The following is a 25893-nucleotide window of genomic DNA, read 5'->3' on the forward strand; positions in this document are numbered from 1 at the left end:
CACTGTATTTCATTTACCAATGCACGGTCTGAGTTATTTTTTTTTTTTAAAAAAAACACCACTTGTACAACTATGTATACAGGATAGTAGCCAAAACCACAAATTGTATTACTATTACAAAAATGTTTCTCTTGGGCTTTCCATTTTTTTAAGTTTACATAAAAGCATTTAGGAAAGGTTTTGATCTAATCTGTAGGATTAGGTGTTGTGAATTTGTTGGAATATGTGATTGCAGTAGTTCTGTTTAGCCCAAGTCTAAAACTATTTATTTCAGTTGCCTGTTTTCTGGCATACCTTTTCATTTATTAATTTTGTATGTACTGTAGGTTGAACTTCAGTTTCAGTTAAACCGCTTACCCCTCTGTGAAATGCATTATGCCTTGGACAGGATCAAGGACAACAGTATTCTCTTTCCAGATGTCGGCATGACGCCCACAATACCTTGGAGCCCCAACAGGTACAAAAATGCAAACAGTTTCATACCGGTCTCTGGTATATTTAAATTATATTGCATTATTTGTAGCAGGTGCCTCATACATGCATCTACACTAGAAATACCTACCTTCTGTAGGTGCAGGAACAGGACATGAAGTGATATAGCAGGAAAGTAAACTTATCCTAGAAACCTTAGAAACAGGAAACTTTCTTTGTTCTCTCTAATATCAAAAGTCAGTTGTAATGAATTGCATTCTTACGGCAGAAGCAGCTTACCTTTGCTATTTATCCTGAATGTTAGGAGAGTGTGTAAACGGTATAATAATGTGGGGTTGATTTACCGTATTTTTCGCTCTCTAGGACGCACCCGACCATAGGACACACCTTGTTTCAGAGGGGGAGAACAAGGAAAAAAATTCTCCCCCTCTCTGCGCAGCGCCCCTTCAGCGAAGCGGCAGGAGAAACGGAGCCCCTTCCATTTCGCCTCCCACTTAGCTGAAGGGGCACCTACCCTTCAGCAAAAGGAACCCAAAGCCTCCGGAGTGCAGCACTCCCACTGCGCTTCGGAGGCTTCGTGTTGCTATCGCTGAAGCCAAGGAGCCTGCATTCGCTCCATAAGACGCACACACATTTCCCCTTCATTTTCGGAGCGGAAAATGTGCGTCTTATAGAGCGAAAAATACGGTAATTTTTCTTTCAGGCATGTCTTTGAGTAGTAATTTCTTTCTAAACCACGATGCTTTGGCGATGCTAAATGTCTGCTTTCTATTGTACAGACAGTGGGATGAGCAGTTGGATCCTAGGCTCAATGCAAAGCAGAAAGAGGCTGTTCTGGCTATCACAACACCACTCTCAATACAGTTGCCTCCTGTTCTTATCATCGGTCCCTATGGGACAGGCAAAACCTTCACTTTGGCTCAGGCAGTCAAGCACATACTCCAACAGCAGGATACTAGGTGAGGTGGCCCGATATATAGATATTTAATTGGAATGCAAATGCCAAACTTTAAGAGGAGGTTTAATAGTATAGAATCTCCATCCAGCTTAAAAAAACCCCCATCCATCATTGTTTTGTATATATATGTATATATATATTCAGGAAAGAACTCAACAGTAAAAAGTGTAGTCTCCCCTTAGAAGAATGAATTAAAATTGGCATCATGTGGAACAAATGCATTGCCGTATATTTAGAAAGCTGTGCACTGTGTAGAATTTAATAGCTGTCTTTATTTTAAAGCTACATTAGGATTGTGTACAATGTTTTTTTTTATAAAAAAACCCTATGTTGAAAGTTTAAATCTTCCCACAGAAATTAGTTAGAAGCATCATTAAGCCATAAAATTTGCAGACTAATTTCACTGAAAGAAATGTGTGAGGAAGATGGCCACTATTTTTTTTTGTACTGCTTTTGAATGATTTTCTGTTTCTTCATTGCTTTTTTATTTGCACCATTTATTCCAGCAGGATTCTCATTTGCACCCATTCTAATAGTGCTGCTGATCTCTACATAAAGGATTATTTACATCCATATGTAGAAGCAGGCAATCCCCAGGCGAGACCTCTCAGGTATTTTTTTAAGGCTTATTACGTATCTGTACAATATCTTAAGAAAAGGTGTCTATTCGAAATAGTTTTAAAAACCTCAATGCTTTTAAGTTTATTGGCATTTAAAAACAATATTGCGTAACTTTGATACAGTAACTAAAATGCAAATTGGAGCAAAGTCAACATGTTTTTGTTTCGTCCATTAAAGATAAAGACATCCTTTTTTAAGCTTTACATATGTGGATATATGTGCTTTTCTAACTGAACAAATTTTGATATGGTCTTCTAAAAAGCTACTAAGGTGTAATTTTAAGGCGTAATGTTAAAGAAAATTAGGTACTAATTGGATTTTGTTTGGGGGTTAATGGTGTTTTTAAAATCAGAGCAACATTTCGAGCAAATGGCTGAGACAAGAAGCAATATATTTTTTAACATCATACAAAATTAGTTCAGTATCAAGCCGTTTGTGTGTTAAATGAACTTGTCATAGATATTAGGAGAATGAGCAGAAGAAAAATCACACAAGATAATTTTATTCCTTCCTGTGGAGTCAAAAATGACCCCTTGGAAGACTTTGTGTATATTTGTATCTGGAATACCTAGAAATTTGCTTAAGACTAGATTTAATTTAAGCCGAGAGTTCATTTAGGCTGCAAATCCTGCTATTAAAATGTGATTGACCTCTGCATGTAGTCAAGGCAATAGTCTGTCATGGAAGGAAATGCTTCGTATATAAAATTAGACAAAATTTCATCTGAAATGACAACATTGCTCTAGTCCTGTTGCTACCTTAATACCAGCTCTAGGCTCCTGGCACACATTTTCATCTCCTGCTTTGACACTACCTTGGAATTACAATACTATCTTCCTCTACAACTCCATAGGAAAGTAGAGGGGGCAGAGCTGTCCTGAGACTTTAAATCCAAACCCTTCCCAAGAGCAGAAATCCCACTTAGTGATCCTTATCAAACAATTGGATATGTTTAGATAATACAGCTGAAAATTGACATTCTGACTGCCATAGGTGGGGAGTACTTTAGAAAAAGAAATCTTGGCATCTTCTCCCTCTGCATCAAGAATGGGGATTGAACAGAGCACATGCGCCAAGAATTGGATTTTTGTAACAAGATGTTGATCTACATACATTCCTAAAGATAACCCTGGGGAAACCTGTTTTGTTCTACTCAGCTGAACTGGGGGGCTAGATGAGCAGTTTCATGAAGTCCCATTGGCTAGTCACTCCTGAGATTCTTTTTTTATTTCCTCTTTAGCATTTGGTTTGGCTCATTTGTTTGTGCAAATTCATGCTGTTCGATGCACACCTGCTCTCTGTGAGAGTCCAGAGCTCCGCGGGAGAGCACATGTTTCCGTATGCAGGTGGTCACAGGTTCAGTTTTTGACATTTCTAGTTCAAGTGTTCTCCTATAGCAGGACTAGAAATAGCTGAGACTCTGGAGAGCTGCTGCCACTTGAAAGAAACAGCACTGGGCAAGATGGGCCAACGGTCCAGTGAAACTTCATGTACGCTGCTTGTGCCACACTGTGCTTTTTCTAATAGAGATACACCTAGAGATCCATTTTGCAACCAATCTAACCACCTCATGTTACATTCAGTTCCTCCTTTCTCTTCCACCCTGTCAACTCCAAAAGCCTCCTAGCTCAATGTTCTGTTCTCCATTACTCTCTCTGATCACTTAGGCTTCTAGGCACCCAAGTCTAATGGTCGTGTGGCCCTTTGTTGAGAATCATAGACTCCTTTGTTGCACATCATGGCCCGCCATGTCTCCAGAGCATAATTAACCATATCTCAGGACCAATAAGCTCCCCCTCAATTTGAAACATACAGGAGTTGCTGGATTTGGAATATCCAGCCAATTGTCCCTGTTAATCAGTGATCCACAGAGTCTGACAGCTGCTTTTGAATGTTTGTAATCCCATGTTGGAAGGATTATAGATTTATATCCCATCTCCCCTTTAGCTCTGTAGCATACTGGTTCTTTCTCATTCACTTTATCTTCCTAACAAGCCTGTGAGGTAGGTTTAGACTGAGAGAGAGTGAGTGGCCCAAGATCACCATTCACTCATTGGTTGAGTGAGGATTTGAATCCGGGTCACCCCAGTTTTAGTCCTTGAACCTACTGGTTCTCTGGATTCTTCTGGGTCCGGTTTAATCACCTCGCCTATAAGAACATTTGCCTGCTCTTTTGAGGGTGATCATCAGATACCCTGGCTTGTAGAATGCCAGTTATCTTAGTTGAAGGTGGCTGTGGGCATTATTGGACCTAGTTATTCTGTATATAGAGTGCATCCTTCAATGAAAAAATAGGTGGAAGTGAGAAAAACAAGTGGCAAGAGAAGGCGAGGAGGGAGAAGATCAGGTGTAGAAAGGAGTGAACTAACTACAGTAACCAAGGAGCAGAAAGAGGAGGTGAATGGAGGTGGAGGAAGTAAAGTGGGCTTGAGGGATGGAAGAAGGAGAATGAATGAAGGAGCAAAAGGTGGAGTAGATGAGGAAAAACTAGACAGGAGATGGCTGACAACACTGCTTCTGACTGAATCAAATACAGATTGCTGTGCATTTAAGTGTAGAACACTGCAATCATACACATGTCCATTCAGCAATAACACTCATTAGTTCAGTGGATCTTACTGTCAGGTAAGTGGGAATTGGATTGAAGCTAAAGAGTAGCTGGTTACTATTTTAAGGTCACGTAAACAAGCCAATTATTTTCTGTTTACAGTAGTTCAAAACATGTTGATATATTACAGGCAAAGGGATTACCCACTTGTATTTGAAAAACAGATTTATTAGAGGATTGTGGTATTGGCATGCTAAAAGAATGGAGTTGAAGCATTTTTTAGCATACAGTCAGTTGTGTGACATGATACACCAAAGCACTCAGCTGATTTTACAATCGTTCACACACACATATGAAAAAACAAGAAAGTTATGGCTGTTTTACTCTTGAAAAAATTACTTTGTTTCCTCCAAAACAAAATTTTGGGCAAAAATTAAGATATTTTCTTCTATTACAGGGTGTATTTCAGAAATCGCTGGGTAAAGACTGTTCACCCAGTTGTGCATCAATACTGTTTGATTTCAAGCACACATTCCACCTTTCAGATGCCCCAGAAAGAAGATGTTCTTAAACAACGAGTAGTAGTGGTTACTTTGAATACTTCACAATATTTATGTCAGCTGGATCTTAAACCTGGTGAGGAAATGTACATGAAAAAGTATTTTAGTATTCCTCTCTTTGTGATTTAAAAATCATGTATTTGTTTGTGTGACTTTCTGTGCAAATTGGAGGAAGTGGGAAACTAATGTTGGGCCCAGACTGTTCCGTGTCTCTTATCTGTATAAAGCCTTGTTTTGCACAGGGGTTCTGTTCTGGACCCCCACATGCATCGGCAGGGCATGCGTAAGCCATAGCTGCCAATGTTTCCCTTTTTTAAAGGGAAATTCCCTTATTCCGTATAGGATTCCTCGCAAGAAAATAGAAAAGTTGACAGCTATGGCGTAAGCCCTCTCTGCCCCTTTTTGTGATGTTTCTGTGACATTTTGGGCTACTTCCGGGTTTGGCGCATTGCGCGTATGTGCAATCATGCGTAATTTGGATGTGCCTAAACCGGGAGTTGCCTGTACTCAATGGTATGGAGAGCAAGGACCTCTTTTTATTACTTCATATATGCACGTGACAAAACAGACAAATATAAAGCCCATTTAACTACAGTGGTGCCTCGCAAGACGAAAATAATCCGTTCCGCGAGTCTCTTCGTCTAGCGGTTTTTTCGTCTTGTGAAGCAACCCTATTAGCGGATTAGCGCTATTAGCAGTTTAGCGGTTTAGCGGCTATTAAAGGCTTAGCGGCTTAGCGGCTAAAAGGCTATTAGCGGCTTAGCGGCTAAGAAAAAGGGGGGCGTGAAGCGAAAAACATCGCAAGACTTGCAAGACTTTTTCGTCTAGCGAAGCAAGCCCATAGGGAAATTCGTCTTGCGAAACGCATCGAAAAACGGAAAACCCTTTCGTCTAGTGGGTTTTTCGTCTTGCGAGGCATTCGTCTTGCGGGGCACCACTGTATTTCCAAAGCTAGTGTGAGTACTTGCATACAACTGTTCACAAGAGATAAAAATGTATGAGGCTTCAATTAAAAAGAATAGTCTACAGTTTTTTTCTTCTGTCTTAGTTAATGAAAGCTCATTGCATAATCATAAGTGTTGAAACACTGGATAGAAACTTATACTATTGTACTCATCCCTGTTGTGTGATTTCTCAAAAACTAATAAACAAACAAATGTTTTATGCCTGAACCACGTTTTTCTATTGGCAGAGCAAGGTTACCAGGTTGGTTGAGTATTGGCACTACATTTTGGTTGAAGGCAGGATGAACATTTTGGAAAGTAGGCATTTTTCATAATCCAGTTAGTTCCCTCCTTCAGTGAGAGCCAGTGCCCAACCAACCTGATGACCTTGTGCTATCAATGGAAAACTACTCTTCAGGTAAGTGCCAACTGTATTTCCTTCACAGGTGAAAGATACTTTCCTTCTACTCTGAAAATGTCCTTTGTTGGACAAGGTGTTTCTGGTAGAAGAGATAACATTATGAGCAGATTTTACCATAGATAAGGATGAATAGTTTATTATAAGAAACATATTCTAACACAGTCCAGGAAATCCTCATGGATAAAATTCTGCCAGAAGATCACTCTTGATTGTTTAAAGCAGTGTTTCCCAAACTTGAGGCTCCAGTTGTTTTTGGCCTACAACTCCCATCATCCTAAGCTAGCAAGACCAGAGGCCAGGGATGATGGGAATTGTAGCCCGAAAACAGCAGGAGACCCAAGTTTGGGAAACACTGGTCTAAATTATTCTACCTCTTTACCTTTGATCTCAACTTTGGTGGGATAGATTTGGAGGAGATTTCTGTTTACTGAGAATAACTTGCCGAAATCAGCCATCTTACAAGATACATCAATTGTGTTGATTAGGTTTCAGTCTGTTCACAGTCCTGAATCTAAATGTTTTGATAGTATTAGCACCATTTTTATCACTTGCTACTTAACATTTTGTCTGTTTCTGTTTTATAGGGTTTTTTACACATATTCTGTTAGATGAAGCTGCACAGGCAATGGAGTGCGAGACTATAATGCCTCTAGCATTAGCAAGTAAAAATACAAGAATTGTCTTGGCTGGAGACCATATGCAAGTAAGACACTGTATTCTTGAACTTACCTCATATAAATCTTTTCTTCAGGGAAATGAAAATTACCAACAAAGTATATTTGCAGATTACAAAGCAGCTCTTGCATCAAACACTCCAACAGGTAGTGTGGTGCGATAAAAAAATTAAAGTATTTGTCTTAAAGTCTCAGTTTTAAATCTTACATTGGCCATGAATTTACTGGTTGGCCTTCGGCAAGCCACTTCCTTTCAGCCTTAGCAACTCTCTATGATGTTGTTGTTGTTGTTGTTTAGTCGTTTAGTCGTGTCCGACTCTTCGTGACCTCACGGACCAGAGCACGCCAGGCACTTCTGTCTTCCACTGCCTCCCGCAGTTTGGTCAAAGCAACTCTCTATACTAAAATGTAATAATACTTGTCAGACTCTAACACTGAGCTCTTGAGATGGGGAGTAGGACTTCTCAATTGTACATACGTGCCTTTACAAACCAACTGTTGACAACGGTTGAAGTTTTTCTGTTGTAAAAAGGCGACAGGATGAGAAAAATTATCAAAGTTGATACGGTGTCAGACTCAAAAAGAAGCAATATTTATTGCTTGCTTTTCACCGATAAGGAAACAAAACCCTTGACAGGGGGAGAGATGCTAGAATAGGAAGAGGAGTGGACCAAAGAAGTGAACTGAAAGTAAATGGAAGGTTTCAGACATCAAGCATGAATCAATCAAAGAGGAGAAAAGAATGATCTTTAGCAGAGAATGAAGCAAGAAAGCATACACCTGTGCTTGTTAGGGAGAAGATCAAAATCATGGCTGCGGGTTAGCAGGACAAATAGATTGAAAATAAATGGTGGAAGAAACAATAGCAACAGCAGAATCAGATGGCTGGAAGGAAAGAATAGAAAACGAAAGAAGGGAAATGGAGGAGAACAAATTAAAAAAAAAACAAAAAAATTGATGAATTAAGGCAGAGTAAGCCGTTTGGAAATAAGCAGTACAGTGTAACCAGGGCTTTTTTCTCCTGGCACGCCCTGTTACTCCATACCAACAACTTTTTTTACAGCAATGTCATGTCAAGGAACAAAGAGAGTTAGAGAGAGAGAGAAGGGGAAGGAGGAAGTATGCATGTGGGCTGTGAGAGAGAGATGCATTTGGGCAGAAAGAGAGATGTTTGGTTTTGTATATGTGTTGTGTGTTTGAGAGAGGAATGCATCTGTGTCTGTGGTCTGCCTTGTGTATGGTGTGTGTATTCAATGTGCATGTATACAAGCCATTGTATATTATTTCCCTAAAATTGGGAATGTTCCTTGTTGCTAGATAGCAACAGCATCATGTTGTGTGTGTGATCTCCACAATGGGAATCATCAGAACTTAGCTGACTTTCCTCCATTTACTCTGTCAGGATGTGTGAACTAGGAAAAGAAAAACTCTGAGCTGATGAGCTGTGGCATTTTGTGCAGTTAAATACAGCGGTACCTCGGGTTACATACGCTTCAGGTTACATACGCTTCAGGTTACATACTCCGCTAACCCAGAAATAGTACCTCGGGTTAAGAACTTTGCATCAGGATGAGAACAGAAATCATGTGGTGGCAGCGCAGCGGCAGCGGGAAGCCCCATTAGCTAAAGTGGTGCTTCAGGTTAAGTACAGTTTCAGGTTAAGAATGGACCTCTGGAACGAATTAAGTACATAACCAGAGGTACCACTGTATAAATATATTTCTCTCCTCGTTTAGGAAGAAAGACAAAGTACGTAGGTATCTCATTCATGGTGATTGAACACTTTGCCTGTGACCTTTTTGCAGTTTCAAAAGAGGACCTTAAATAATTACGAATAAATTATTATAAGTTTGTTACAAGTTTAGTAAAGAAGTGGGGAGGAAGTACGGGAAGAGGGGAGTGTGGGAAACAGATTTTACAATTTATCGATATATGAGTACTACCACCACTTTTTTTAACAACAACAGAAAAAAGCACGAAGTGGTAACTCTGAACAAGATTCAGAGTATGATCACTAGTGATGAATCAAAAGGTAGCCCCACCAGAATGCTAAATAGCTATATTAGAAGTGGAATTGACATAAATGTTAAAATTACTCTGAGAGTAGGAAATGAAGAAAGAAGAGATGTTAAGTGCATGTGAATAATAAAAAGAGAGGAAACGGTGGCAAATAGGCAATCACCAGGCAAAGATGAATAGGAAAGAAAGCATGGAGCACAAATCCCACATGAAAAAAATAATGTGAAGATGCGAAAGCTCACATGTGAAAAGGACAAAAGCATAAAATTCTATGGTGTGGTCTTTGAGGGAGACAGAATTGCTAAGCTACTATAAGAAAAATAAAATAGGCAGGAATCACAGAACTGCAGAAGGTTAGCTTAATTTCAATAAAAGTAATATATTTCAGAGGGAAAGAGCAGTCATATCACACGTAGAATAAAAAATTGCAACAGAATCGGAACTCAAAAAGAGGGCAATTGGAAAGGTGAAAATGATTATTAAAGACAGAGAAGGGTCAGAGTAATAGCCCGATGCCGTCGCATAGGATGAGGCTATGTTGTGAGGTTGGCTTCGGTAGAGAACCTCATCTGTGGCAGGAAGCTAGTGGATGCATGATCCTAGTGGCTGCCTGGCCTTCTACAGACTGGCGTTGGCCCAGTGGGATGAATCAGCTTCGCTGGCTGGCTTTTGTGGGTTGAGCCTTGGGGCATACCTGGGAGAGAGCGTTCCCTCTCTGGTGTGCTGCTAGATTATAAATAGGAGCCCCCAACATGCCCTCATCTATCCAGTACTTCTCTCTTGGCCACAGGAAATGAGGAAATTAGTTGTTGTTTTAAACAAGGAAGAGTGTGCATGTGCTCAGCTTGTTCCTCTTGTAGCTTTAGGACTGGGCTGCCTTGTCTTGTCATGAAATATATATAGTAACCAAATACAGGCACCCGATTCTCAGGTTTTTAGATTTGGACTGAGACAGGTCTTTGCTTTGGGGCTACGAGAGCTGCAGACGTTGATAATCATGTTATTTTGCTGCCTGTGGGTACAGGGAGCAAGCTATGAATAAAGTGTCATCTTAGTTGTTTCTTCACTTTAGTTTAAGACACTTAATGCCATTTCTATGGATTTGCAGTTAGTTTTTCCCTGATCTTTTGCAACACAGCATGAGATCATGTTGTGCACAGACACGATCATTCAGTTATAAAGCTCATAAATAACATTTTCTTTTCGTTCTTTCTCTGATGCAGCTTAGTCCTTTTGTCTACAGTGAGTTTGCCAGAGAGAGAAATCTTCACGTCTCGCTACTTGACCGTCTCTATGAACACTACCCTGCAGAATTTCCTTGCAGGATCTTGCTGTGTGAGAACTATCGCTCCCATGAAGCTATCATCAAGTAGGTGTGAACTTTTTCACTGTATCACACTTTTTGCGTGGCTGATGCAAGTGTCTAATAGAAAACTTTTTTTTTAAAGTCCTTTGCCATTGCAGTCGCAAATTGAAAACACTCTTCTAGAACTTCCATTATAATAAAACACTAGTTTTTATGTTAAAATGAACATAAGAACATTATTTTGTGAAGCTTAGAATGACTTATCAGGGCTTCCTTAATTGTGGTTGGTACTACCAAAGCTGCAGCCAAATTTTGAGAAAGTTGACAAAAACCGGTCTAGCTGATGCAGCTAAAGAAAATGCACTAAGCTTCCAAAAAAGTTCAGACTTGGTTGGCTGATAATCATTTGATGTGTGGAAGAGATTTATTAAAAAAAAAAATTTAATGGCTTGTACAGTATGTGGTTTTGTTTTATATTACTTATGTGTTGATTTTGGACAAATCAGTTTGGAGTGTATCCAACTCACAAGTGAAAGTGAGAGTGTAAGCATCAGTGAGACTATGTTTATAATCCACTATTTGGGCTCTATTTGTTCCATGGATAAAGTGAAGACACAAGAGCATGGGTAGGCAAACTAAGGCCCGGGGGCTGGATCCGGCCCAATCGCCTTCTCAATCCAGCCTGTGGGCAGTCCAGGAACCAGCGTGTTTTTACATGAGTAGAATGTGCCCTTTTATTTAAAATGCATCTCTGGGTTATTTGTGGGGCATAGAAATTCATTCATTTCCCCCCCTTCAAAATATAGTCCGGCCCCCCACAAGGTCTGAGGGACATTGGACCGGCCCCCTGCTGAAAAAGTTTGCTGATGCCTGCACAAGAGGCTGCGGTCCTATGCCCACCGCAAAGTAAACCTTGTTAAGTTCAATGAGTAGTCATGCACAGGGTGACACAGAAAAGAGTTGCAGTTGGTGGGGTGGCACAGGTGGTGTGACAATGCTCACGGGCATTCCAAACACCAAGCATCACCATTGGTTCTTGGGGGGGAACATGCAGAGTGAAGTTTGGTCTGGATGTGGTGGCAGAAGGGTACCATTGGGCTACCCACACCCCACACTCAAAACACGCCTCATCCCCTGTGCTTGGCTCCCCCTCTCCCCCACGCTCAGTGTTCGAAAGGCAGGTGAGCAGCACCTGTGCTGCCCCACTGGCTGCTACTCGCTGTAAAGCAGTTGCTTTCACCATTTATGTGAATTCTAACGGCCTTATTGATAAAGACATTTATTTCTCAGTTAAAAATATGAGCAGAGAAATGCTTCGGCAATTCAACTATAAACGTCTTTAAATGAGTGTGTTGTGTGTGTGGGGAGGTCAAAGCTCTTAGCAATCATAATGGGCCGTATGATAATTAATTAATTTTGATGTTGCAATGCCATAAAGAATCTGGAAAGCTCCAGAGAATTCTGCACAAGATTCATGGTGCGCTTAAAAGCTAAAAAGATGCGCATGTGTTCCACATCACCCGTCATGTTCGATTTTTCTTATCTTAAACATCATGCCTTATTAATGTGTACATTTTAAATACCCTTTAATACAAATTTAGTTATCAGTGTCTTTTGTCTCTTGCCCTTTGTAATATATCAGACTCTTGTCTTAGGTGCTCTTTGTTTAAAATACGTTTGAATATTGTATCATAGACAGTAGACGCATTCTCACTGGATAGGAATAGATTGTTCATCCTAATTTATATGTAGAAGTTAAATTAATCTGTCCAATGATTATTTTAAAAAGTCGGCACTCCGCAGCCCTGATCAGAAACAAGTTTTACAGAAACCCCACCTTCTTGTTTTTGCATTTATCTTCCAGGGTAGGAAAAGGAAATTTAGGCACATGAGGATGTTCCCTTTCTGTGACACTGTATGCTTTACTTCTGCTTCTGTAAAATGGCTTGGTTGCTACCTAGGAACAACACCCTGCTTCGTGGGGCAGGAGAATGAAGGAACAGAGTTCTCTTCCCACAGGGACAGGGAAAAAGGAGTGCAAACTGGGAAATAAGCTTTGCCTGCCTCCTCTTCAGCCTCATTCAGTCTTTTTGTGGGAGAGGCATGGAAGTGCACAACGACCTATAGGTCATTTCTCCCTCCTCTTTTGCCATCCCCATACCATTCTTGGGAAGGAGCCGTTTTTCATTGTAAACCTTCTTCTATTTATTTATCCATTTGTTTGGTGTTGAGTTTTTAAAGCAGCACATAGCTTCCATATTTTACTTTACGTTTTACTTCATTGCAGTTACACATCTGAACTTTTCTATGAGGGCAAATTGATGGCAAGTGGAAAGCAGCCAGCGCACAAGGATTTCTACCCGCTGACTTTCTTCACGGCACGAGGAGAAGATGTACAAGAAAAAAACAGCACTGCTTTTTACAACAATGCAGAGGTAGCACTTTGGTTTCACCTTTAATTGCTTTCTCGATAATCATAATTTTCACTCCACTTAATCTGTTCTAGAAAGTGTTTTTTTTTTTTTTTTTTGTAAATAATGACTTGTTCCTTGTCTTAGTCTAAGACCCAAAAAATAGAGAGTGCTTGCTGTAGTGTCGTGTTACCAGCGGCATAGCGTGGGTTGTCAGCACCCGGGGCAAGGCAAGTAATTTGCGCCCCCTAACCCAGGGCAAGGCAAGTAATTTGCGCCCCCTAACCCCTAACCTGCCGCCGCTGCCAGCTTCTTCTTGCTGCTGCCTGGTCTGGTCTGGTGTGGTTCTCTCCCGCGCTCAGCGCTGCGCTGGGCGGCCGCTGCACTGTCCCTCCCCCAGATAGTCCCTCGCTCTCTCTCCGCACCGCACGCCTGGCACCCACCCCCTTCATAGTGGCCGGCGACCCGGCGGCTCGGATCGGATTCGCACAGCCAGCACTGCAGTGAGAGTGAGTGAGTGAGCCAGGTAGGGGCAGAGAGCTGCGAGTGCGAGCGCGCCCCCCCAGATGTTGCGGCCGGTGCGGCCGGCCCCCCCTGCACCCCCCACGCTACGCCACTGCGTGTTACAAAAACAATCTGTGACAAATGTGTGCAGCTTTGTTACCCGGAACATTTGTGCAATGTTCTTTCAGTGATTTTGAAATAAAGACAGTTGTATTGACCCATAAAGAGGCCACCTGCAGTGTCCTGTGACCCATTAATATGCAGTGTTTGGTGTGTGCTATTTCACATTTCAAAGTACTGTATGAATGAAAACAAATCTGTAGTGAAAAATGAAAAATCCATAAATAGGCATTAGCATTATCTAATTCAACAAGTGACTGTTAGCTTTAAGTAGCTTAGGTTACTTACTAATTTCATGAGCCCTTCTAATAGCTTATGTAAAGCAATCATGGATACAGTATCCATCATTGCGGTGAGACACCTACAAACTATCGTGTTAAGATCATGGGGGAGGATCATGAAAATATATATGCTTCTGTTAAAACCTGTTTTGAAGTACAGTATTAGATTTTATCCAAATTATTTATACCAGACCAGAAAAAGCCAGTACTTAGCATGATTTCCCCCTCCCCTTCAAGGTGTTTGAAGTTGTAGAACGTGTCGAAGAACTGAGGAGAAAGTGGCCTGTAGCCTGGGGAAAACTGGATGACGGCAGCATAGGTGTTGTAACACCATATGCTGATCAAGTGTTCAGAATTCGGGCAGAGCTTCGGAAAAAAAGATTGTCTGATGTCAGTGTTGAAAGAGTGCTAAATGTTCAGGGTAAGTAGCACCTGTATATCTAAGGATCTGTGAACTTGGCAGAGAATCTGAAATGACCTCAAAGTTGTCAGCAGCTTACATTACTTTATCTGATGTTTTATTTAAGTTGCAACCCTAATAGCTGTTGAACATAAAGCAGCTTTTACTTCATGTTTGTACCTGGCGATAATAAAAGAATTTAGGTAATTTAGATCGTAGTTACAGTTAACGCATAGCTAAATATATAGGAAGTACTATTCCAACATGGTCTGCAAGTTGTAACTGCTGTATAGTGTCAGTGTTAAGCAGGGTTCACAATTTATTGCCAGATAGTTCCCTGTCGCTGAATACCAAATCAGTAACTCATTTTTTTGCGTAACTGCATGGGACATGCTCCCCAGTCCTATCTGTAGAGGGCTTTTCTATTCTCCCCTACAAGGGCACACACAAACACACACACAGATTCCCATTTAATGTGTAGATTGTTCCTCTGCTAAAAGAAGAAAATTTGGAAGCCTCTACATGTCTGATGCTCCATGCATGCATCATATTCTGCATATATTGTTGTGCATTGACATGGTATTTTATGAGTGGGTGGTTTATAAATATTTTTATAAATAAAAAATATACTAGAACAGGGTGACTGACATGTGGCCACCCAGATATCACCTTCCCTGACTATTGGCCATGGTGGCTGCAGGTGAGGGGGATTATAGTTCAGCAACATTTGGGGGCCACAGATTAGCAACCCCTGTTATTTCTTGGGCTGCAGCTTCATAATAGTTTTAGCCTTTTCCTGAAAATGGATTGACAGACATAGCCCTGTATTCCTATATGGAGTCCTATGGTTGAACTCTAAATTAGTATATTCCTTTGCAGTTTCACAGACTAACTAATTATTGTGAAGATTAATTGATGGGCAGTAGAAATAACAGCCGCAGCCAAATTATCACTGTTAACTGCCCTATTATGGCCTGTCTTTTACCAACTTAGAGGGGCTTAATGGCTAAGATTAATAATGGGGATGTTTTTTTTAAAAAAAGACCTGTGAACTTAATGTCACATACATTTAATAGATGTTACTGGTGAAGCATAAAGGGTATAAAGCCAAAAAAGATCAAGCATAATTACTGCTAGAGTAAAAAATGAAGACTTTGACCTGTAAACGATTCTGGATATTACTAATGCATTTTCAAATCGTTTAAACTCTTTTTTTTTTTTTAGTACAAAGCCTTTTAGTTGAGCACTGATCATCCAATTGCCAGAATTACATGGTTGTATGTCCAGCAAAGAAATTGGCTAAAATTATCTCAGACTTTTCCCTCTTCTTCAGGAAAGCAGTTTCGAGTGTTGTTTCTCAGCACGGTACGAACACGGCACACATGCAAACACAAGCAAACACCAATAAAACGGAAGGAGCATTTATTGGAAGATTCAACTGAAGACTTGGATTATGGTTTTTTGTCCAATTACAAACTTCTCAACACAGCCATAACAAGAGCGCAGTCCCTAGTAGCTGTGGTGGGAGACCCTATTGCTCTGTGTTCCATTGGAAGATGCAGGTACACCAAATGTGGGCTGTGAACAAACAGTGAATAGGACCGATGAAAACTTTACTGTGTATTTGGTAATGGACAGTTGGCCTGTAGTTAATAAATCCATTGCCATGCTTATATGTGTGCTGTTCCCCACTAGGCTGGTTTTTGCTGACTTTCCAAACCTACTCAGATATTTTGAGGCTTAGAGAAAGCAGCATCCTTGACCCTCTATCTCTCCTGGCCTGTAGTTTAGGGCCTATCATTAATAACTAAGGGATTGCCATCTCTTCTACCAGTGTATATGCTCCAACAACGCACTCTGGGCCTAATACTGTACATAGATTCCTGGCAATGAGATCTAAGTCAGCAGCGTTTTGCTGATTAAATTTAATTAGCAGCAGTAAGTGAAAGGCAGAACTGATCTATACACATTATAGATAATACACATCATGAAGCTCTTCCTGAACTGTACAGCTTCAGACTTCAGATGGAGGTAAAATAGTTTGAACCTGCCTTGTTCCAAAGCTTAATAACTATAATTTCCCAATCTGGTCTAAAAAACAAAGGGGCATACCTTTGTAACACTACACCCTAGTTGATAATCTGCAGAGCTAGACTGAGTTAAACCCCATCTTTTTACTTTCTGATTTCCATAAGCCAGAACAGTAGCAAAAGAGCCCAAATGACATCAGAGCAACTGAAATACTTTTGGTTCTGTTCATTCATGGCAACCAGGAAGCTATATGGTGCTGTTTTGTCCCCAAAGGGTGAAGTCCAGTGCCTAGGATGGAGCCTGCAAACGAAGTAATGGCTTGCAGGTTCATCTCTCCTCTCTTAGGGACAGGAGCACGCCGGGAGAAAGTAGCAGGGATTTTACTCTTTAGTAACAGTTTCACAAACTAACAAATCATAGGCAGGGGTATGTGCACAACATTTGAAAAGATTAATCTGTTCACTGACTACCTCCGCATTCTCTCCCCTCCCCTCCCGAACTGAATGGCCCAATTCAGAAGATTGTATCTTGAGATACACATGAGGCATTTGCTCACAAGTGGAGTCTTGCAGCTTCTCCCTTGTATGAGGTGCTGGGCTCCATGTGTGAGAAAAAGGCTCATGCATATCTCAGCTTACTGTTTCAGAGCTGCGACATTCGAGTAAGAACCAGGAGCAGGACTGGGTTAATCACCAGCTGTTTCTCCTTTGTGAGGGGAAGAACATGAGCGATAGAGTATGGGAGATTTGTATGTGAGAGCAAGGGGATCTTTTTCTTGGTCTCATGGAAGCAAAAATATGCTTCCATATACTTAGTTTCTTAATATATATATTTACATTTTAAAATCTTTTATACACTAGCCTAAGGTTTTGTTTGTGGCAGAAATTTAAATTATCATCAATAGAAAACTGTGGCCTCCATTGAAGGGATAAACTGTGGTCAGTGAGAATTTACTGGGAAAACACAAATGGAAGAGAATTCGGTAATCTCTCTTTCCTCACATGAGATCTTCATTGTAGGGTAAAAACTGGGAATGTGCTTTCATTTCATACCAAATACATATGCACAGTGACGTCATGAAATAGAGGCTTTATGTTTACCTACTTTGTCCATCTATTATAAGCAGATTCTATTCAAGTTATGTCATTTTTACTAAAATAATGTCATTTAGATGGGTTGCATATTTTAAAAAGCATATATATTTAAGTGAACCTCAGTTTTAGATTATTTCTCCATCACAAAAAAAATGTTTTTAGCATGCCTCTCTTTTCTTTCTGTCAGTTGTAGATAACATCCTGTTGAAAAGTATTGCTGGAGGATTCAGGCATACTTTTCATTAAGCTAAACAGGATTATAAAGGAAATGACTTTTTTTGTTAAAACAGAATTAGCCACCACAGGCTACAAGCCTGTCGCCACTTACTTGGGAATAAACCCTATTGAGTTCAGTAGCGCTTAATTCTGAGTAGGCATGGCTAGGGCTACATTGAAAGTGAGGCACAAATCTGTTGTAATAGCTATAAAAATAAAATATGTCTGTATATTCATTAGATTTTTTAAATGCTAAAAACAGCTTAGATGGGTCTGTTTGGCACTTGTTTCTTTTAAGATAAGGAGCATGTTTCAGTTGTTACAGTCCTAGTACAAGCATGCAATTTCTGAAGTGTCTATTAGCAAAGGCAAAAACCTTAGAGGAGTTCTGGCACTAAGTCTTCTGTGACATAATATGTTTTGAGAAACGCTGTCAGTAAACCTTCCTAATGGCTGAATGCTGATGTTTATTATTTTAGAAGCATGCAATACTAGGTTGTCTCATAATCAAATAGTACTGGATTCAAAGTGACTAATGGAAGCGTAGCATAGTACTGGGTTCAAGGCTTAATTTGTAAAATTTGTATGTAGCAAACAAGCAACTTAGGTATTCTTTTTCTTTTGGCTTCTTTAGGAAATTTTGGGAAAGGTTTATTGCCCTTTGTCATGAAAATGAAAGTCTTCATGGTATCACATTTGATCAGATCAAGGCTCAGCTGGAAGCTTTGGAGTTAAAGAAAACCTATGTATTGAATCCGCTGGCTCCTGAATTTATCCCACGGGCGTTGCGACAGCAGCATTCATCACACGCTAACAAACCACAACAGTCGCCACCAAAGGTAAAGTTTTACCTGGAAGAAAGCTATTAAGAGCTTGCAAGGCTCAATAGGGGTACTTGTTGAGAAGTTGTATGGCTGCATGGGCAAAACTGGTAGTTCTGTTTCCCTATGTGAGCAAAGAGTAGAAATGATACTGGGCTGAGGAGTTCCTAATATGACCGGATGTGTTAAAATTGTTGGCATGTACCTGCCTTGAGAGGCAATGGAGTGCGCCGCCAGGGATGAAGTCAAAACTGCTGTATTAACAGCACTTGACTGACCTCCCCAGGGCGGAAGCCTGGGCATTGTTTATGGAGCTCCTGGACTGCACGGATTACAAGGCCTTACTGATGTGGTTCCAAGGAAAGCAGAGCAATAAGTTTGGCACCAGTTGGGTTGCAGGAGTTGCTGGAAAGAGATGTACAAGGGTCTCTACTCCGGCTTTGTGTAGGGTCCACTCCTTAGCCTTTTCTTCTTCCAAAGATATCCCACAAGGCAGTGGAGGTTTAGGATCAGAGTATTCCTTTCCCTAGATGGGCTACTCTCCCAGGTTGACGATCTGCATCCGCATCACTTCCCTCTACAGCATGTACAGAAACTACCTTCTTGACCATTGGACCCACTACTGGTCTTAACGGCTCATTCCGGCAGAGCCTGTTTTTGCATGCAAGGGTTTGAGACCCATCGGCTACCCTCATTTGGTTTAGCCAGCCAGTCAAAGCCGTTCCCGGGTGTGGCTGCTGTTGCATGCTGACAGCTTCTAGGAGCCTCCCCCACAAGAGGTACTACCCCTCCCTTTTAAAAAAAAATAAAAATATTTATTGATTTTCCAATAAAAACAGCCAATCAACATATCCGCATCATAATCTTATTAAAAACAATAAACTAAAATAAAAAAACGACCAAATTGCATTCCAAATTGTCTGGACCTCTGAAGCATATCTCCAAATCTTCGTTCCTGCCTCTTCTCAGTACTGCCCCTCCCTTAACATCACATACACACCCTGTGTGTTAAAATAAAGTTGTTACTACATAATAGTTTTTTGCTCCAGATATAAAGCAGCTATCTAAAATGTATGGACAATAAGTCAGCCAAAAGCTGTTAGAACTGATGTGAAAAGTATAATTCAGTACTTTACACTTTGCAGGAGATGATACTAATAACAATGGTTACTTGCAGCCTAGAAAACTGTTACAGTGCAGAATTCACTTACCATTTACTCATTATTGCACTGGTATAGTGTTCTTCGGGAAGCCAAACATATTTATCTAAAAGGCTGTAACAATAAAATGCTCCTATGAGAATTGGTAGTGGCAGGAATTGTGAAAACCATACAATTGCCCTTCCTTGTGTTTATGAAGAATAATATTATATTCTATATTTAGTTGTCAAGGGTATTAATAAGACTTATTACTTGACCATGTTTGCTGGCATAATTAAAACGAGTTGTATTAGATCCTTGGAAAACAATCCCATTTTACAAGAAGGCTTCTCAAAATGTTATGTTTTTGTCACAAGTTAACATCTACATGAAAACTTCAAATTCATACTGTTTTTCATTTACATTTTTTAGATTTTATTTGATAGCGCAGAAAGGAATATTTAGAAATACTCATTTATCAAAATTCATTATTTTCTGTAATATAATGAAGCTTTTAAAACCTATTAATAATGCTTTGAAATGTTAGCCTTTTAGGAAACTGCATGTCCAAAGATTGCTCTTCATTTTCAAGGTCCATATTAATACAATTTCCATTTCTGCAGAAGTTTCAGTAAGGTGTACAAGTTGGAACTTTGTCATGTTGGTTTTTAATTAGAAGATAAAATCTCATAATATTTCTGACATGCATTGTAACATAATAAAAACTGGTTTTCTGAGACACAAAGAAAATTATTTTAAAGGGTACAGTTAGTCATGAAATTAGCTGCTGAAACCTACAATCTTCCCACAGACCTATTTTCTTTCTTTTCTCATTGACAGAGAAACAGTACATAAAAAGTACATGCTAAATGATAAACTTTCAAGTTGCTAGTATACCTGAATTGTAACATAGAACCTGAGAGCCAAACTTGGATGTTATCTACACAAAAATGTGGGTTTCATCCTATGTTTTTTGCGATAACAGAGAATGCAGAGCAGGGGTATTAATAGGATTGGCGAGATGCATGGTTTAGTTCTCCTATACCCATGAATGCCCCTTCCCATATCTAGACTTGCGTTACAAGTGGGAAACTTGCAGTAGGTTAATTAAGTCTGTTAACTAGCCTTCTGGGTTTGTGTAAAAGCCATTCTGTTACTGTATAATGTAATATATTTTAGTTTTGAGGAAACAAGAAGAAAAGCTTAGAGCCAGAGTAGTGAAAGAATAAGTCTGTGTTTAAATGGAAGGTATTCATAGAAACCATCTTGTGGTGTCCAGTCTTATATATAAATCTCCAATCCTACATTAACCAGATAACCTGCCAGGGTGTCACTATCATAAGAGTCAGAATAGGGCTTTAGTTCTAATTACTGTTCTAATTACTGGAAAGGCAAGCCAATACTTTAAACCAGGGTTTTCCAAACTTGGGTCTCCAGCTATTGTTGGACTATAGTTCCTATCATCCCTAACTAGCAGGGCCAGTGGTCAGGGATGATTGGAATTGTAGTCCAAAAATAGCTGGAGACCCAAGTTTGCAAAATCCTACTTTAAATGTTGCTGCACTCAGGTACCAAAGAAGTGAAAGATGTGTGCCAGGTAGTAATATACAATCAAAAGAGACTATCTTGGCCCAGGTAGTAGTGACCTATTTATAAATGTGTAGCAAATCTAAACACAGTGAAATATTTGTAATATGAATTGTAGAATAATTAATCCCAAAATGCCCTTCTTTGTAGCTGCAGCCAGCAAATCAGAAAGAATCAAGCTGAATGTAGATAAAAGTCAGAGCATGGTGGGTTAAAAATAAAAACACTTTTACTCACTTTTAAAATAAGTCTGTTTGATCCAGAAATCGCTGCGTGACCACAGGCATAGAACTCTGCAAGGCTATTTTGAAGAGCAAAACTGCATTAAAAAAAATCACCAGGTGGTGCAGTGTTAGATGCAGATAAAACAATGAAACAAGACAGGCTTTCAAATCCATTTGTTCACAGACTTGCTGTTTACATTTGGAAATAAAGCTATTTTAAAGTGACTGTGATAAACGTGGCAAAACAAATGTCAAAGTCTCTCTTATGGCAAAAGTTGTTAAATAAACCATACATGTGTAAAGAAATCACAATACCAGATTAAATAATGTTTTAGTGTCTGGTCTTTGAAAATATCATTTGCTTTCTTAGTTTATGAACACTAACAAACCATTATTTTCGTTTAATAGGTAGTGAAACAGTTTATAATCTTTTCTTAATCCGTTTTATTTGTAGTTCACCTGTCTATAGACAGAGTACTGATTAATTTGTTCAGATTGCTGCAAAATTGGTTAGAATTTGCCCTTTCCCTGGGAAATTCATGTTCTTAAGTGTCAGTGAGTTTTCACATTTGATGCTTGGCCACATATTGATAAGCAGGCGTCAGTAACTTCTACACTGTTATCTATGAACAGCAGATATATTGCTTATTTAGAAGATGGCTATGGATCTGAGGTTATTTGCATCATGACCTCTGACTTTTATGTTTGAGTCGCCTCTGACATAGGCACCCTAGATTATACCATTTGGCCATTGGTTTGTCTTGCCATCTGCACATATTCAGCTGTAGTGTGTAAATATGCTCAGAAAGTGAGTAATATTAGATATTTCTGACTTGACAAAATCTGCTCATATAATAGGGAGAATATTTTACAACAGTGTTCAGTTAGATACCTGTTATTGTTCTTTCATGTATCATCTGAGAGATTGGGGTGGCTGTGCTCTCTGTTGTCTCTGAGATATTAAATTGATCACATGGAATTTTCTCTTCAGTTTCTAAAATGATTGCATGAGTTTGTATGGATTTACTTATATATTTATGATATTTTTGTATAATCCTCAGGGCACCCCACAATCCTATGAAATGTTAGGTTAAAATATAGTGTCTGGACTGAGATCACCTAACAAGCATTGTGGCATAGCAGGAACTTGAACCAAATCGCAACATATAAGGACAATAAATAAAATTTTGTACAGTTATCTCTAATCTACCCTTGGGTAGATTCTAAATATTTATCAGAACTTAAAGTTTTGTCTTTTGAGGTGCTTCCTGAATAATATAATTATCTCATTTAATTAATAAAATCTAATTAATTCACTTTGGAGGAAAGCCCAAGTCAGTATTATTTCTTGTATAGTGTTATAGTTATCTAGTTCTTACTGAAGTACGTTTCCGAGCACAATTCAAAGTGTTGGTGCTGACCTTTAAAGCCCTAAACGGCCTCGGTCCAGTATACCTGAAGGAGCGTCTCCACCTCCATCGTTCTACCCGGACACTGAGGTCCAGCACCGAGGGCCTTCTGGCGGTTCCCTCACTGTGAGAAGCCAAGTTACAGGGAACCAGGCAGAGGGCCTTCTCGGTAGTGGCGCCCTCCCTGTGGAACGCCCTCCCACCAGATGTCAAAGAGAACAACAACTACCAGACTTTTAGAAGACATCTGAAGGCAGCCCTGTTTAGGGAAGCTTTTAATGTTTGATGTATCATTGTATTTTAATATTCTTTTGGAAGCCGCCCAGAGTGGCTGGGGAAACCCAGCCAGATGGGCGGGGTATAAATAATAAATTATTATTATTATTATTATGAAGCAGAACTAAATGTTTCATGATATACTAGTTTCACCTTCGAGTTCGCTTAATCACTTGTGCATTCAAAAGGCTAAATTTTCTAATTTATCACACTAGTTTCTAGTTTATTTAGAAAATACCAATTTCTCAGTTGCAAGCTTGTAACCTATTTCATTTTTATTCTTTCATTTTTGTGTAATACGTATAGCTTCTATCACTTATTGAGCCTCTGTGTGCTTTATATAAATTAATATTGATATCTCAAGTCCACAACTCTCCATAAGCAGGGAGATACAGCTGGATACAATCTTTATAACTAAGCTATATAGCTAGAATGACTTTATCGCTATTTTTTTTTTTAAGGTGAAAGGCCACCATCATAATCAGAACGACCATTTTCAAAGTGATGGAATTGGTAAGCACCTGGTGAACTATTGTTGGTGGGGATCATTGCTGATTGGTTTCAGATCTGCTTATTTTCTCAGTGGAAATCAATGTTTTTGGGTGGTGAAAGGGAGGGATCTTAGAATAAGGATCTATGGACCTGTTTGGAATGTTCCGCATGGATTGTCATAAGGAAGCGTTGTGCTTCCATACTCCCTCCCTCCCTCCCTGTGGGGATAAGGAATTAGTGACCAAATGAAATATCCCATAGCATTTGAGGCATCTTCCCTGATTCTCAGAAAGAAAACTGAAGGAATTTTAATTTCACAGGATGGGTGGAGATCCAGAACACAGATAATAGAGGAACCCCTCAATTTGTTTCCTCTTGCAATGTGTTTACAGAGGGAGGAGTGGGGAATGAGTGGGATCAAGACCCTTTCTGTCTTTCTCAGAAATCCTTCTAGTGAGGAAGGATAAAATCTGAATAGCCTATCAGTATGTTTTAGTGTTTATGTCAAGCATATTGATTTATGGCCTTGTTTAAACCTGGTGGTTACTAGCGTGGCCCAGTTATCTTTATTATTATTGTTATCATCATTAATAATAATTTTATTAGACTTTATAAAAAGAAATACAAAACTTAATCTCATATCTTTTTTGTCTAACATTAATTTAAGTTAGATAAAAACATGACGAAAATGAGAGAGAGAGAGAGAGAGAGAAGAAAAAAAGAGATAGAAAAGAGCTTGGTATATTAGCAGGTTTTAAGATTAACCAGCAGAAAATGAAAATACTATCAAAGAATATGACAACAGAAGACCAGAAGGCTTTGATGGAAAAAACAGGGTTTCAAATCTAGCTTGATTATTAAAGTCCACATAATAGTTGAGATAATTCTATAAACTCTGTAGAGAAAATAAAGACCTCGCTGAAATGCTAGCTATATTTTCAACAGGAACCTACTTTTTCTACAAAGTATTGGGCAAAATATTGATGAAGTATTGGGGAGAGTTCATAACCTTCACATCCATGTTGGATTTTTGTTTGTTTGTTTATTTTCCAGTTCAGCCCAATCCTTCTGTTTTAATTGGAAATCCTATCAGAGCCTATACTCCTCCTCCCCCTCCTCCCCCTCCCTCTGGGCCTCATCCCAACCTTGGGAAATCTCCTAGTCCAGTTCAAAGGATAGATCCTCACACTGGGACAAGCATTCTTTATGTACCTGCTGTTTATGGAGGAAATATGCTCATGCCTGTGCCTTTGCCCGTAAGTATACCCTTTCATGTTGATGACATCCTCTTCCATTTGAAAATGCTTGTTCGGGGCTTTTGGGGAAAATATTACAGTGCACATATATATTCATAGAAAGTGTTAATTAACCACCACATTCTTCAAAGTTAGAACTACTTAGGTAGTGCCCAAGGCACAATGAGGCTACAAGCTGCAAACGGAGGTGCCAGGTTTTCAGCTCAGGGCTGTGCTCATAGCAAAATCCTTCTAAGGCCAATTGTTTAACCAGTAAATTTTACTTTGTTTTGATATATCAGTAACTTTTGATATACAGTGGTACCTCGGGTTAAGTACTTAATTCGTTCCAGAGGTCCGTACTTAACCTGAAACTGTTCTTAACCTGAAGCACCACTTTAGCTAATGGGGCCTCCTGTTGTGCCGCGACGCCGGAGCCCGATTTCTCTTCTTATCCTGAAGCAAAGTTCTTAACCTGAAGCACTATTTCTGGGTTAGCGGAGTCTCTAACCTGAAGCGTATGTAACCCGAGGTACCACTGTATCAGTTTTGATATATTGTTTTGATATATCAGTAACTTTAACATTTAGGAGCTCATTCTGTTCAGACCAGGGGTCAGCAAACTTTTTCAGCAGGGGGCCAGTCCACTGTCCCTCAGACCTTGTGGGGGGCCGGACTATATTTTTTTTGGGGGGGGGGATGTACGAATTCCTATGCCCCACTAATAACCCAGAGATGCGTTTTAAATAAAAGCACACATTCTACTCATGTAAAAACACCAGGCAGGCCCCACATATAACCCAGAGATGCATTTTAAATAAAAGCACACATTCTACTCATGTAAAAACACGCTGATTCCAGGACCGTCCGCGGGCTGGATTGAGAAGGTGATTCGGCCGGATCCGGCCCCCAGGCCTTAGTTTGCCTACCCATGGTTCAGACTAGATGATCCTTTATAATATTTTTTGTTAACGAAAACAGAGCCATGTTAACTTTTTGTTCTGAGACTTTCTCATCAGCCCTCTGGGAGCCAGTGGCAGAGACAGCAGCTTTTAGAGGAAGAGAAAACAGAAGCCCCTGCCATGGTCAACCCCTTCCCTGGACTGTTTCAGGAGTCGAAAAATGGCATCAAATGGGCTGCGCCCAATTTGCCTCCTGGGGATGTGATAG

The 25893-nt window shown here is 39.8% G+C and overlaps 1 protein-coding gene across 4 annotated transcripts in view; it reads left to right on the forward strand.

Annotated features, from left to right (window-relative positions):
* Positions 1–25893, forward strand: part of HELZ (helicase with zinc finger) — a 115343-nt gene that overhangs the window by 58705 nt on the left and 30745 nt on the right. For 3 of the 4 annotated variants that reach the window (XM_080994337.1, XM_080994338.1, XM_080994340.1), the window contains 12 exons: positions 327–457; positions 1212–1391; positions 1897–2001; positions 5017–5195; positions 7069–7187; positions 10401–10546; positions 12771–12918; positions 14037–14220; positions 15533–15761; positions 18175–18379; positions 23458–23509; positions 24542–24744. In XM_080994337.1, coding sequence (XP_080850463.1) covers positions 327–457; positions 1212–1391; positions 1897–2001; positions 5017–5195; positions 7069–7187; positions 10401–10546; positions 12771–12918; positions 14037–14220; positions 15533–15761; positions 18175–18379; positions 23458–23509; positions 24542–24744 — 1881 coding nt within the window. The remainder of the gene's footprint in view (positions 1–326; positions 458–1211; positions 1392–1896; positions 2002–5016; positions 5196–7068; positions 7188–10400; positions 10547–12770; positions 12919–14036; positions 14221–15532; positions 15762–18174; positions 18380–23457; positions 23510–24541; positions 24745–25893) is intronic. The other variant, XM_080994339.1, reaches the window with a different exon arrangement.

Source organism: Podarcis pityusensis (assembly GCF_964106645.2).
Source record: "Podarcis pityusensis genome assembly, chromosome: 2".
NCBI lineage: Eukaryota > Metazoa > Chordata > Lepidosauria > Squamata > Lacertidae > Podarcis > Podarcis pityusensis.